The 15,735-nt window shown below is 38.5% G+C and overlaps 1 protein-coding gene across 6 annotated transcripts in view; it reads left to right on the top strand.

Annotated features, from left to right (window-relative positions):
- LOC118368774 (multiple PDZ domain protein) overlaps window positions 1–14,383 on the top strand; it is a 68,022-nt gene extending 53,639 nt beyond the window's left edge. For 5 of the 6 annotated variants that reach the window (XM_052497223.1, XM_052497226.1, XM_052497224.1 and 2 more), the window contains 11 exons: window positions 516–709; window positions 2,265–2,324; window positions 2,808–2,955; window positions 3,227–3,313; window positions 3,588–3,681; window positions 3,823–3,863; window positions 4,764–4,886; window positions 11,035–11,139; window positions 11,593–11,702; window positions 11,780–11,903; window positions 12,060–14,383. In XM_052497223.1, the coding sequence (XP_052353183.1) occupies window positions 516–709; window positions 2,265–2,324; window positions 2,808–2,955; window positions 3,227–3,313; window positions 3,588–3,681; window positions 3,823–3,863; window positions 4,764–4,886; window positions 11,035–11,139; window positions 11,593–11,702; window positions 11,780–11,903; window positions 12,060–12,206 (1,233 nt within the window). In that variant the 3' untranslated portion in view covers window positions 12,207–14,383. The remainder of the gene's footprint in view (window positions 1–515; window positions 710–2,264; window positions 2,325–2,807; window positions 2,956–3,226; window positions 3,314–3,587; window positions 3,682–3,822; window positions 3,864–4,763; window positions 4,887–11,034; window positions 11,140–11,592; window positions 11,703–11,779; window positions 11,904–12,059) is intronic. The other variant, XM_035753162.2, reaches the window with a different exon arrangement.
- The last annotated feature ends 1,352 nt before the right edge of the window (window positions 14,384–15,735 follow it).

The raw sequence follows: 15,735 nt of genomic DNA, 5'->3' as shown, positions 1-15,735 counted from the left end.
AAATTGGAATTCGTAACATATCATACGAATTGCAGGTTAAAAAAATAATAATAACTTGCAACATAACATATAATATGACTGGATGACGTTGTGCACAATCTTCGGGGACCCGTTTTGGCTCGTGTGTTCTACTTTCAACACTACTGGCTGAAATTGTACAAAACCTCTAGCATTACTTTAAGATAGTTTGCAGGTCTCTCTAAACTAAGTGCATTGTGGTGTTATTATAAGAAAAGGTTTTCAAAATACAGGTATAATTATACTAAAGTATGACATGACATGTATGCTAGCTGTTGACCCTGTATGTTACATTATTCACACTCTTCACTAATATTCATGTTTGTCCATGTGTTTGGGCCTACAGTGTTTCTATAAATAGGAACAATATAACATGCTACCCATTGTACCCTTGCTGCCACATTTTATATTGACAGATCTGTTTGTTTCTCTCTCACTATCCCTTCCTCTTACATCTCTCCTTCCCCTCTAATCCCTCTCCCTCCCCATCTCCGTAGGTGAATGGCATTGACCTGCGCGTGGCCACTCACGACGAAGCTATCAACGTGCTACGGCAGACCCCTCAGCGGGTGCGTCTGAGCGTGTTCAGGGATGAGGCCCAGTACAAGGAGGAGGACCTGTGGGATGCCTTTACCGTGGAGCTGAACAAGAAGCCCGGCCAGGGCCTGGGCCTCAGCATCGTGGGGAGAAGGTACTCGAACCGAGAAGTCTTATAGGGACGTTTGACTGAAAACATTTAAGGGATGGCCTAAAATGTACATCGTAAACAGGGATGTCCTAAAATGTACACAGTAAATGTGGATGTCCTCAAATGTACATTGTAAACAGGGATGTCCTAAAATGTACACCGTACATTTGGATGTCCTCAAATGTACACCATAAACAGGGGTCCTAAAATGTACACACCGTAAAGATGTTGGAGAGAAGCTCTCTAGGATGATTAGATGAGTTTATTTGTCACATGCACAGGGTTGCAGATGTAATTGCAGGGTACAGTGACATTCTTAAGCTTGGAGCTCCAACAGTGCAGGTCAAAAAGTGTCACGTTCGTTATAATGAGTGGACCAAAGCGCAGCATGAGTAGAGTTCCACATATTTATTGAGGTGAAACTTCAAACAAATAAACTAGAGTACAGTTCGTAGCGCACATAACACTAAACACAAACAATATCCCACATCGCAGGTGGGAAAAGGACCACACTAAGTATGATCCCCAATTTAGAGGCAACGATATTCAGCTGCCTCCAATTGGAACCATACAAACACACCAACATAGAACTAAAATAACTAGAAAACCCCCCTAGTCACGCTCTGACCTATTACACCATAGAGGACCCCGAGGGCTCTCTATGGTCAGGGCATGACAAAAAGAGAAGTGAATGAAACTATTAAAAAAAGTAATGCTAATAATATATACATATTTACAACTGTAACAATGATAAATGTCCATTGGGGGTGGGATCAGGGTAAATATCCATGCAGGGGGAGAATGTCCCCGAGGGGATGTGCATAGGAGGAGCAGCAACCCATCAGATGAACTACGACCCTACTAGCGCGCAATGGTTCTTAGTCCCATTCACGGAGGGGGACACATTTTTGTTCCAGCCTAGCACTAATACACTTGTTTCAAGTAATCAACTTGTATTTGTATTTATTTTTATTTAGACCACAATTAGATTATTGGACATAGTTGAAATAATGTGTTGACTCATTCAGAGTCACATAAGGTCATGCTGAGCCATCCTCAGTGTGTTATCCCAGTAGATAACAACACACGCCTTCGGGGTCTCTCAACACATTGTGTCAGAGGTGTGTGACCTCTAGCCCCCCTCTAACTCACTGGAGACAGACAGCACAGGAATGGCCCCAGCAGAGAAACCTCAGGCAACCACCAATGTGTGTGTGTGTGTGTGTGTGTGAAACATGCTTCTCCTGTTTGCCTGAACCAATTAGACATTTGAGGAGTCAGGCCTGCAGTGATGACGGGGATTGTTTGGTGTGTGTGTGCATGCCACAGGTTATTTAGCATTGGGGGTCAAGGTGTTTGACCTTTCCCATCTCAGTGATTAACATTGGTCATTGTATTGACTAGTTGCTATACTTGCTAAGAAACTAGTTAAATCAATGGTGACAGGGGGGAGCCAACACTTGTTTTAATATACACTTGTTCTAGTAAGAAAATGAAGAGAATATAATGAGGAAGATTAGGCATTTAAAGATGTAAATGTGTTCTTCATTCAACATAGGAAACGGAAAAGGAAACCTTCTAGAACCGGTACCGAATTGAAGAGTCTGAGCAGGAACTGGTATCGGAAAAGAAACAAATCCCAAAGATACCCAGCCCTTGCCCTAGTAGATAGATGTATAGATAAGTCCCACATACACCAAGGTAGATATACCCTGGATTGTTTTTACCTGGGTCTGCCTTCAGTGTATTTCGGTCATCCTACCTGCTTTGGAACCTGCTTTTCCTTAACATATCTCTAGATCCTGAACCGCCACACCTGAACCACAGCAGGAGGCAGGCATTTGATTTGCATTTTTACCTAATAGATTGTTAGATAGATTGATAGATACCTTATTGTCCTCAGAGAGAGCCTATTAGTTAAATACAACGTTTTAGAACAACACAAAAAAAGATCCACTTAAAATACGTTATTTGATTCGCTATCGAATCCTAACTGCAAAATGCTCACACACAAATGACAGACACATGCACAGAGACCAAGCACTCACACTAACGCAACATAAACCCTGGTTAACTCGTGTGTTGTTTCTATCCACAACAGGAACGACACAGGGGTGTTTGTGTCGGACATAGTGAAAGGGGGCGTGGTGGAGGGTGACGGGAGGCTGATGCAGGGAGACCAGATCCTGTCCGTCAACAAGGAGGATGTCAGAAACGCCACCCAGGAGTCAGTGGCTGCACTGCTGAAGGTGAACCATGGGAAGCAGGGTCAAATAAAGCCTGGTCCCACATCTTTTGTCGCCGTCTTGATATATTTGGGACAAGGCTGGATTTTTGTTGTCTCAAATTAAAATTGTTGATATGGATAGATAATTTATGTATTTAAAAAGGAAATGTATAATGAGTGCTGTATTGGCTCTTTTCTGACCAGTTGGTGTGGAATACATCACAAGCATCTCTTCTTTGGATGGTTTGTTTAGTTGAAAAGCTATTTATATGTTTACATGTTTGTGTTTGCAGTGTGGTGTGGGACCCATAGTGATGGAGGTGGGCAGATTTAAAGCCGGACCCTTCCACTCTGAGAGAAGGTTCTCACAGAGCAGTCAGGTATGCTGCCATTTTGTTTTCTGAACCTTAATTATATCCTGGGGCCTTGTTCAGGAGAGCAATGTTACAGAATGTTCAGATAGGACCCATGTAGACACCTTGTAAGCTCTATTCATTACAGTTCTATCTGAATATATTTCAGCTCACTGAATACTCCCTAGATCTCTTCCTTCCTCTATATCCTAGTGGTAGTCCTTAGTCCTAAAATATAGTTCAGATAAAGGAGAGCAATTTGTCATTCATTTCACGTTTCTTTTTCCTTGTGTTTGGGTAGATAAGTGAAACGGGCAGCTGCAAGGTGACCCCTCACTCGCTGTCAGCCTCCTCTGGTAGCCTCCAGATGGACTGTGACAGCGTACAACATACAAGTCAGGAGTCTAAGACCTTTTTTAGTTGATAAACATCTAGCTGTTTGGAAAGCTAAAGCTAGCCGTCATGTCGTGGTCTCATTTGAGTCGATTCATTTTGGCTGTTTACTCTTGTTTTCTCTTGTTTACTCTTTTATAAAGCACTGGACCACCAGGAGATCAGAATTGTTGAATTCACAAAGGTCAGCTTTCTTTTATAATATTTATAATTATATCGAAAAACAAATCTGTTTTTAGCTTGTCCTTGTATTAAGCTTGATGCAACATGCCGTTTTGTGTCAATCTAAGTCACATAATAAAAAAAATCCCCATCAAAAGCTGTCAGTTTAAGCTAGAGGAATCTGTTTTTACGTTGGATGCGTCTCGATCCGCCGATATCGCACTTCCGCATCTGCAGAGCTAGAGCGCTGTTTGTCAGACCTTGAGACATCCCGAAAATCGGTCTTCTCACGAACACGTCTGAACAGTTTGACCTACAAAACTATTATGACCACAATGGAAAGGGGAGACTCAGAACAGGTAGTCTCCATTTTGCAATATGACCGCCACAAGTGTCCGGGGACTCGTCGGAAGGTAACCAGCACCTGTTTACAAAAATGAATAAAAGTACAGTTTGAAGGTAGTTTTGTGCCTACCCAAAAAAGGGTTAAATAATGTGTAAAAAACACAACATATTTCCTGAGCTTTCTTATATCTCATAGATAGGACAAACACTTCAAAACTTTGTTTCTTATGATTATTTTTTTTAAACTATTTTTTGGGGCATTTATGAATGTTTTATTCAGTGTGTTTCTCAGGGCTATATTAGTAAAGGCCAAATTCAATACTTTAGCGAATAATTCTTTCAATTGATTTGATACCTAAAGACAAAATTCCAAATCAAATAATGAAATTATCCATAGCATGACCATTTTATAATAATCCCATATGTCAGCTTAGAATCCCCCCCCCCCACGGCTCCAACAACTTTACACTATTTAAATATGTATTTTATTTGTCTTTGTGAGGTAACTTACTACAACTGATTATAGTGATTATAGTGAATTTGAAGTACTTTTGTTATTGGATGTCTTTCCTCATAGGGTCTCACTGATTCATTGGGCATCAGTATTGCGGGTGGAGTGGGCAGTCCCCTGGGCGATGTGCCCATCTTCATCGCCATGATGAACCCTACCGGCCTCGCTGCCCAGACACACAAACTCAAGGTGGGTTGGTACAGCATCAGCCGTAGAGACCTGATCAAGAGAATATGGGTTATGTTGTTTGTTGACTTCAAGGACCCTCAAGGAAAGTCCGACTCCGCTAATCACATGGAATCTATTCACTAAATGTTCACCCAAACGAGAGAAAGAGATTTGTTTTGAGCTACATATAATCAAACAGCAAGGAGTTTTATCGTATTGATGAAAGTTCGTACAAATTCACCAAATGCAAGCACAAACGTCAGGTTTAAGTCAACTTTAGAATATTTACACTTACAGTAAGTGTATGCCTCATTTATTTGTGTCTGGTTCATTTTGGACAGTGGGCTATTCAGATTTGTGCATGTAACTCTGGTCAATCTTTGCGTGAAAATGTTATCTCAAGTCTAAATACTGCCTGTAGTCAGTCTCAAGTCATCACGTAGGTTGGTTCTATTAGTGTCGAGGGCCTTTACAGCTGAAAGCAATGGCCTCCTGCAGAAGGACAGACAAACTGACCATTGTAGCCCCCACAGACAGGCTGGCAGCAGACAATAGTAGAGCAGTAAGCCATTGGAGACCATCAATCTAGTTATACTGCACTGAGCCCATAAAATGTAACAGAATAGAGGGACTGTGTGGATGTCTTGAATAGAATATCTATGTTGGTATCCCTTCAAAAGAACAAGACGAATGGGTGAACTAAAACAGGCGAAACACAGTGGTTTAGAAATACTGGATATGGTTTGCTTGTGTTAGATTTAGCCTACATTAACTTTATCAGTAGTTTTCTTATTTTATCATTACTAAGTCAGTATTATTATAAAATATTGCTTTATGATTCCTGGCTGAAGGCCAGCTGATGAGCGGTAATGCATGATCATTATTCTCTATCAGCACAAACCACTATCTTCCTTCCGTTAACCCCTTCAAATCAAATTTTAGGTGTGGACTAACAGTGAAATGCTTACTCAAGGGCCCTTCCCAGCAATGCAGAGAGAAAGAAAATGGAGAAATAATATAAAAGTAAAACACATAGTAGTAATAATAATAGCTAGTGGCATACACTACAATGCCCTAAATATGTCTTTGTTAGTTTACACTACAATGCCCTAAATATGACTGTTAGTTTACACTACAATGCCCTAAATATGTCTTTGTTAGTTTACACTACAATGCCCTAAATATGACTGTTAGTTTACACTACAATGCCCTAAATATGTATGTTAGTTTACACTACAATGCCCTAAATATGTCTGTTAGTTTACACTACAATGCCCTAAATATGTCTGTTAGTTTACACTACAATGCCCTAAATATGTCTGTTAGTTTACACTACAATGCCCTAAATATGTCTGTTAGTTTACACTACAATGCCCTAAATATGTCTGTTAGTTTACACTACAATGCCCTAAATATGTCTGTTAGTTTACACTACAATGCCCTAAATATGTCTGTTAGTTTACACTACAATGCCCTAAATATGTCTGTTAGTTTACACTACAATGTTATGTTTTACACTACAATGCCCTAAATATGTCTGTTAGTTTACACTACAATGCCCTAAATATGTCTGTTAGTTTACACTACAATGCCCTAAATATGTCTGTTAGTTTACACTACAATGCCGTAAATATGTCTGTTAGTTTACACTACAATGCCCTAAATATGTCTGTTAGTTTACACTACAATGCCCTAAATATGTCTGTTAGTTTACACTACAATGCCCTAAATATGTCTTTGTTAGTTTACACTACAATGCCCTAAATATGTCTTTGTTAGTTTACACTACAATGCCCTAAATATGTCTTAGTTTACACTACAATGCTCTAAATATGTCTGTTAGTTTACATTACAATGCCCTAAATATGTCTTTGTTAGTTTACACTACAATGCCCTAAATATGTCTTTGTTAGTTTACACTACAATGCCGTAAATATGTCTTTGTTAGTTTACACTACAATGCCTTAAATACGTCTTTGTTAGTTTACACTACAATGCCTTAAATACATCTTTGTTAGTTTACACTACAATGCCCTAAATATGTCTTTGTTAGTTTACACTACAATGCCTTAAATATGTCTGTTAGTTTACACTACAATGCCCAAATATGTCTGTTAGTTTACACTACAATGCCTTAAATACGTCTTTGTTAGTTTACACTACAATGCCTTAAATATGTCTTTGTTAGTTTACACTAAATATGTCAGTTTACACTGCCCTAAATATGTCTAACACTACAATGCCTTTGTCTGTAGTTTACACTACAATGCCCTAAATATGTCTTTGTTAGTTTACACTACAATGCCCTAAATATGTCTGTTAGTTTACACTACAATGCCCTAAATATGTCTGTTAGTTTACACTACAATGCCCTAAATATGTCTGTTAGTTTACACTACAATATGCCCTAAATACTGTTAGTTTACTACAATGCCCTAAATATGTCTGTTAGTTTACACTACAATGCCCTAAATAGGTCTGTTAGTTTACACTACAATGCCCTAAATATGTATGTTAGTTTACACTACAATGCCCTAAATATGTATGTTAGTTTACACTACATTGCCCTAAATATGTCTGTTAGTTTACACTACAATGCCCTAAATATGTCTGTTAGTTTACACTACATTGCCCTAAATATGTCTGTTAGTTTACACTACAATGCCCTAAATATGTCTGTTAGTTTACACTACAATGCCCTAAATATGTCTTTGTTAGTTTACACTACAATGCCCTAAATATGTCTGTTAGTTTACACTACAATGCCCTAAATATGTCTTTGTTAGTTTACACTACAATGCCCTAAATATGTCTTTGTTAGTTTACACTACAATGCCCTAAATATGTCTTAGTTTACACTACAATGCCCTAAATATGTCTGTTAGTTTAGTTTATGTCTAAATATGTTAGTTTACACTACAATGCCCTAAATATGTCTTTGTTAGTTTACACTACAATGCCCACTAAATATGTCTTTGTTAGTTTACACTACAATGCCCTAAATATCTGTTTAGTTTACACTACAATGCCTTAAATATGTCTTTGTTAGTTTACACTACAATGCCTTAAATATGTCTGTTAGTTTACACTACAATGCCTTAAATATGTCTTTGTTAGTTTACACTACAATGCCTTAAATATGTCTGTTAGTTTACACTACAATGCCCAAATATGTCTGTTAGTTTACACTACAATGCCTTAAACTACAATGCCCTAAATATGTCTTTGTTAGTTTACACTACAATGCCTTAAATATGTCTTTGTTAGTTTACTTGCCCTGTTAGTTTACACTACAATGCCCTAAATATGTCTTTGTTAGTTTACACTACAATGCCTAAATATGTCTTTGTTAGTTTACACTACAATGCCTTAAATATGTCTTTGTTAGTTTACACTACAATGCCTAAATATGTCTTTGTTAGTTTACACTTTGTTAGTTTTAGTTTACACTACAATGCCCTAAATATGTCTTTGTTAGTTTACACTACAATGCCTTAAATATGTCTTTGTTAGTTTACACTACAATGCCCTAAATATGTCTTTGTTAGTTTACACTAAATGCCGTAAATGTCTTTGTTAGTTTACACTACAATGCCTTAAATATGTCTTTGTTAACACTACAATGCCCTAAATATGTCTTTAGTTTACACTACAATGCCTTTATGTCTTTGTTAGTTTACTACAATGCCCTAAATATGTCTTTGTTAGTTTACACTACAATGCCCTAAATATGTCTTTGTTAGTTTACACTACAATGCCTTCAAAATATGTCTTTGTTAGTTTACACTACAATGCCCTAAATATGTCTTTGTTAGTTTACACTACAATGCCCTAAATATGTCTTTGTTAGTTTACACTACAATGCCTTCAATACGTCTTTGTTAGTTTACACTACAATGCCTTAAATACGTCTTTGTTAGTTTACACTACAATGCCCTAAATATGTCTTTGTTAGTTTACACTACAATGCCTTAAATACGTCTTTGTTAGTTTACACTACAATGCCCTAAATATGTCTTTGTTAGTTTACACTACAATGCCTTAAATACGTCTTTGTTAGTTTACACTACAATGCCCTAAATATGTCTTTGTTAGTTTACACTACAATGCCTTCAATACGTCTTTGTTAGTTTAGACTACAATGCCTTAAATACGTCTGTTAGTTTACACTACAATGCCTTAAATATGTCTTTGTTAGTTTACACTACAATGCCCTAAATATGTCTTTGTTAGTTTACACTACAATGCCTTAAATATGTCTGCTGGTTTACACTACAATGCCCTAAATATGTCTTTGTTAGTTTACACTACAATGCCTTAAATATGTCTGTTAGTTTACACTACAATGCCCTAAATATGTCTTTGTTAGTTTACACTACAATGCCCTAAATATGTCTTTGTTAGTTTACACTACAATGCCCTAAATATGTCTTTGTTAGTTTACACTACAATGCCCTAAATATGTCTTTGTTAGTTTACACTACAATGCCCTAAATATGTCTTTGTTAGTTTACACTACAATGCCCTAAATATGTCTTTGTTAGTTTACACTACAATGCCCTAAATATGTCTTTGTTAGTTTACACTACAATGCCCTAAATATGTCTTTGTTAGTTTACACTACAATGCCCTAAATATGTCTTTGTTAGTTTACACTACAATGCCCTAAATATGTCTTTGTTAGTTTACACTACAATGCCTTAAATATGTCTTTGTTAGTTTACACTACAATGCCCTAAATATGTCTTTGTTAGTTTACACTACAATGCCTTCAATACGTCTGTTAGTTTACACTACAATGCCTTAAATATGTCTTTGTTAGTTTACACTACAATGCCTTAAATATGTCTTTGTTAGTTTACACTACAATGCCCTAAATATGTCTTTGTTAGTTTACACTACAATGCCCTAAATATGTCTTTGTTAGTTTACACTACAATGCCCTAAATATGTCTTTGTTAGTTTACACTACAATGCCTTCAATACGTCTGTTAGTTTACACTACAATGCCTTAAATATGTCTTTGTTAGTTTACACTACAATGCCTTAAATACGTCTTTGTTAGTTTACACTACAATGCCTTCAATACGTCTTTGTTAGTTTACACTACAATGCCCTAAATATGTCTTTGTTAGTTTACACTACAATGCCCTAAATATGTCTTTGTTAGTTTACACTACAATGCCCTAAATATGTCTTTGTTAGTTTACACTACAATGCCTTCAATACGTCTTTGTTAGTTTACACTACAATGCCTTAAATATGTCTGTTAGTTTACACTACAATGCCTTCAATACGTCTTTGTTAGTTTACACTACAATGCCTTAAATACGTCTGTTAGTTTACACTACAATGCCTTCAATACGTCTTTGTTAGTTTACACTACAATGCCTTAAATATGTCTTTGTTAGTTTACACTACAATGCCTTAAATACGTCTGTTAGTTTACACTACAATGCCCTAAATATGTCTTTGTTAGTTTACACTACAATGCCTTAAATACGTCTGTTAGTTTACACTACAATGCCTTCAATACGTCTTTGTTAGTTTACACTACAATGCCTTAAATATGTCTTTGTTAGTTTACACTACAATGCCTTAAATACGTCTGTTAGTTTACACTACAATGCCTTAAATACGTCTGTTAGTTTACACTACAATGCCTTCAATACGTCTTTGTTAGTTTACACTACAATGCCTTAAATACGTCTGTTAGTTTACACTACAATGCCTTAAATACGTCTTTGTTAGTTTACACTACAATGCCTTCAATACGTCTGTTAGTTTACACTACAATGCCTTCAATACGTCTTTGTTAGTTTACACTACAATGCTTTAAATACGTCTTTGTTAGTTTACACTACAATGCCCTAAATATGTCTTTGATAGTTTACACTACAATGCCTTAAATACGTCTGTTAGTTTACACTACAATGCCTTCAATACGTCTTTGTTAGTTTACACTACAATGCCTTAAATACATCTTTGTTAGTTTACAATACAATGTCTTATCTTTGTTACATTATTCCTAGGAGCTATGGGGTTGGGGAACGATTAAGGGATTGATTTAGTATTAGTTGCTGTCTCCAACCCATATGTACCGTTATTACAAACATTGTGACCAAGGGGTTAGCACATGCTGTAACCTCTAACCCTGTGACCCCTCCAGATCGGTGACATGATCATCAGTATCTGTGGGACCGCTACTGAGGGTATGAGCCACAGCCAGGCCGTCACCCTGCTGAAGAATGCCACCGGCACCATCGAGCTGCAGGTCTGTGAAAGACTAATTAACGTCATTTTCCAACTACAGTAAGATTGTACTGGTATTTTAGCAGTAATGCATTTACAGTACAACGTATTTCTGAAAACCTCTACTTCATCAGTGATAACTGTGAATACAGGTATACTGATGAAGTAGAGGTTTTCATATATACGTTGTATATGCATTGTTGCTAAAAGATCAGTATAGTCTTGTATCCAAGGGTGCGTACTGTGGAGATTGAGATACCCTTAATTGATATATTATCCATTATCGGTAGCTTGAGCATGTAAAAAGCTCTGTTTTCTTTTATGTGCTTGCTGTCATCTACGTCATGTTGTCTGTAAATGTTGATGATGAAATTGTTCTATATTGCAGTGCTCGAAAATGAGCTGATGAACTGAACAAACTAAACTAAATTACCTTTTCATGTGTCATTTGTCTTGCAACAACAAAACCCAACAGGTGGTAGCAGGGCGTGATACCACAGTGACCGGCCCGTCTCAGGAGCAGACAGCTGCTGGACTCTCAGTCTCCAGCCTTACTGCTACTAGCATCTTCCACGACGACCTGGGGTATGTACATGCACACACACCTGTTGTTTCTGTCAAACCCGTACAAGGCCTGAGAAACATTTCTCTCCGTTCTACAGACCTCCTCAATATAAGACCATTACCCTGGCCAGGGGCCCAGATGGCCTGGGCTTCAGCATTGTTGGTGGCTTTGGAAGCCCACATGGAGACCTGCCCATTTATGTGAAAACCGTGTTTGGGAAGGTTAGGGGAAATATAATTTTCTTTGCTAAATGATGTTTCATAGAGCAAGTCAGTATTAGTATGTTATATCGATTAAATATATTCCTTTTGAATGTACATTTATGACAGTTGTAATTGTGGTAACCTGTGTGGTAACCTGGCGTGTCCGTTCTCCAGGGGGCAGCGTCAGAGGACGGGCGTCTGAAGCGGGGGGATCAGATTATGGCTGTTAACGGACAGAGTCTGGAGGGGGTCACCCACGAGGAGGCCGTGGGCATCCTGAAGAGGACCAAGGGAACAATTGCCCTCACTGTGCTCTCCTAGACACACACACACACCTCACCTTACACGCATAGACAAAGACTCATACCTTGGTGTAGACACACACTCACCCTAATATACTGTATATGTATTGAAATGTGAACACACCCATTCCTAAACTCTAACATGCTGACCAAACCGGACGCGCGCAAGTTGATTTTGTTCACCCACACCAGAAGCGATCAGGACACACAGGTTGAAATATCAAAACTCTGAACCAATTATGTTAATTTGTGGACAGGTCAAATAGTATTAAACATTTATGGCAATTTAGCTAGCTAGCTTGCTAGTTCATTTGTCCCGGGATATAAACATTGGGTTGTTATTTTACCTGAAATGCACAAGGTCCTCTACTCCGACAGATAAAACGGTAAACCAAATTAGTTTCTCGTCATCTCTCTTCCTTTCTTCAGGCTTCTTTTTCTTCTTTGGACTTTAAATGGTGGTTGGCAACCAACTTTACGGTGCATTCCAGCGACTCCTGTGGCGGGCCGGGCGCAGTGCGCGCTAACCAAGGTTGCCAGGTGCACAGTGTTTCCTCTGAAACATTGGTGCGGCTCGCTTCCGGGTTGGATGCGCGCTGTGTTAAGAAGCAGTGCGGCTTGGTTGGGTTGTGTATCGGAGGACACATGACTTTCAACCTTTGTCTCTCCCGAGCCCGAACGGGAGTTGTGGCGATGAGACAAGATGGTAGCTACTAAAAACAATTGGATACCACGAAATTGAGGAGAAAAAGGGGTACAAATTAAAATACGAAAATATCTATCAAAAAACTTTACGGTGCATTACTACAACCGACTGGAGTGAGGACCTCAGTTAATCCTTCAATCACCCACGTGGGTATATGCTCCTAAACACCGTAGGATAAAGAGGCAGGACTTGCAGCGCGTTAAGCTTGACAAATAGAACCAACTTCTATTTTAGCGCCTGGCCACGCAGACGCTAGCTGTTGCGCGCAAGCAGGGTGGGTGCATTGATTGAATACCAGGTATGTGTACATTTATTTTGCAACCTTCGCAAGAAGACTTACAAGAAGCTACTGCAGGTAGACTGAAATATTCACTGGACAATGTGGCTCAGATCTTTTATACTCTAGTTTTCTATGCTCAGACATGGACTGTGTTATTATGATATTTAGGGTTAAGGGCCCTTTTAAGCAATATCTGAAAAATATTGGTAGAATAAGACCATTATTTAAAGCTTATGCTACTGTAAACTGCTGTCCATCCTCTTCTATAGTGAAGTCACTGTCGTATTTAAGTCTAGACTCTAGACTGAATAACATTTGAATAACGTTTTGTTTGTGACGCAAACCACCTTTTCAGGAGTGAAATGATCTTAAAAGCTTTGGTTTCATGGTCAGAAGTTCTACAGACCAAGTATCTAAGTGTGTGTACATGGTCACACACTCAGGGAAAGGAGAGGGTGCCTATGAGACGTAGTGTAGTTTTACTAATGCAGATGTGAAGTATTGTTTCACAGTATTTTACCGTTCAAGTATTACCTATTTTTATGGTCATTGTCTGCCATGACCATACTTTATCATAATATGATAGTCGGTGAAGGAAACCAGTTTATATGGTCCATCTCAGCTGTCTCCAACCTGGAGAGTTATTGCAGCCTTTTACTCAAACCTAGCACTAGCACAGCTGTTTCACATAATCAACCGTTGACCGTTTTCAGTATGGACAACAATTAGCCGAATCAATTGTGTTGGGCTGGAACAAAAGCCTGTACACCCGGTCACTCTCCAGGAAGTTGGAGCTTCCTAATTCATTTCAAACCATTAGCTAGATACCCCATGTTCTAGTTTCACAACAATGAATCCCCTTTTTAACATGGCGTCAGTCACTCTTACAGATGTAGGGTCTTAATTTGAGCCAGTTTGCGACAGCAGGAAAATAATCCTGCAGCAACAAGAAGTGTGAATTACTATGTGGGATTATAATTATGGACATTTTTGTAGGGGATTCCAAGTGGAAATAACAGACTTCAGAAGCCTTTTTAAACCTCAAATACACAACATGTTTAAAATGTCCTGCATTGCAGGATAGTTCTCCAGCAACAGGGTGATCAAATTAAGATCCTATATTACAATACATGTGTACCTAGTTAAGTACATCAAGCACAGTATTGAGTTGTTCAGAGGCTGAATTAATAAAAGTTACTTTCAAGCCCCAGTTATTGATTGGTTTTATTTAAGTAATGTCATAGAGTCCATAGGCTTTTCATTACTGTGTCTAACTGTTTTTGTAACAGTTAACAGGTAATTCTATTGAGAATATCCACCAAGCGGTAGTTGTTATTGGAAGCTTACGGCGTCACACAAGACCTGCACATCTGACTAATATATCATGTGGATTCAGGATTTATGAGGATGTGAGGTGCGAATGTGGCTTATGCAGCCGATATATTATTAGCTAGAGGCTATACCTACTGTAAGATTAAAAGGAATGGCTCCAAACCCACACATCTAAGCAGAAAATGTACAGTATATAAAATCTGATACTTTCTTAGATATCAAAAGGATAGTAATGTCATACATAATACAGTTACTTCATCCTTAGTCATGTTGTTTAGGCACCAAATGGAAGAAAATTGACTACCTAGACCTTTCCAATGTGAAACGAATGTTCCTTTTCTGTTGCAAAATGTAAAGATTTTTGGATCAGAGCCCAAATGAACAAACCCAGGTTCTATGGAGCTTTTGCAGAGTGAGAGTAGAGAAAGGATCTCTGTTTAAATTTACTGTAGGATGTCCACACAGACAGCTGTTTCACAGTATAGCATGTGGTCTGTGGGAGGTCCTACACATGAAATCCTTTTCTTAAGCTACAGTAGTTTAAAGAAAAAAACAGAAGTGTTCAATTACCATGGGAAGTCAAGCAGACCGGTTGAAAGGGTGAAACCCAGGGCAGCATCTTTCGCTGGGGACGGGAGGGATGTGACCCCCCACCCCCCCCTCCATGTTCTGAAATTGCATTTTTGTCCACCCAAGTTTCATAATTGCACTGTGATACAAAAAGAGGAATCTGTGCTTTTGGACCATGCGGACGCCTCAGAGCGGTCAGGTAGGCTGTTTGGTGTAATGAGCTGGCTGGATTTAGGAACACACATACACCTGCACAGAGCGTACAAGTTGTAAAAGCAACTCGTTTTCACCAGTTGGTGTACCATTAGATCTAGCCAAAAGTTGGCTAACATTAGTGAGTTTTAGCCATAAGTTTTGCCTCAATCACACTAGATCTGAATCAAACAATGAAATTGAAGACTGATATTCTGATGTTTTTATTAGAGTCAGTATAGCAATATAAAGTTATTGCGCTTTCAGTTTCACTAGCTAATTCCCTACTTTTCACACTGACAACAGCTCCACAGGCTTCACTGTGCTGGTGCACAGTCAGTACACAACACTATGCTCATCATGTCTTCGCAGGATCAGATTGTGACCAGTGTCCCAGCAGGGTCAGACAGCCAGGGAAGACCAGTCTACGGAGCTCAGGTGAATTTTGCAGTATATTATAACAACCAG

This window comes from Oncorhynchus keta, chromosome 35 (assembly GCF_023373465.1).
Source record: "Oncorhynchus keta strain PuntledgeMale-10-30-2019 chromosome 35, Oket_V2, whole genome shotgun sequence".
Classification (NCBI taxonomy): Eukaryota; Metazoa; Chordata; class Actinopteri; order Salmoniformes; family Salmonidae; genus Oncorhynchus; species Oncorhynchus keta.
This window is presented reverse-complemented; position numbering and strand designations above follow the sequence as displayed.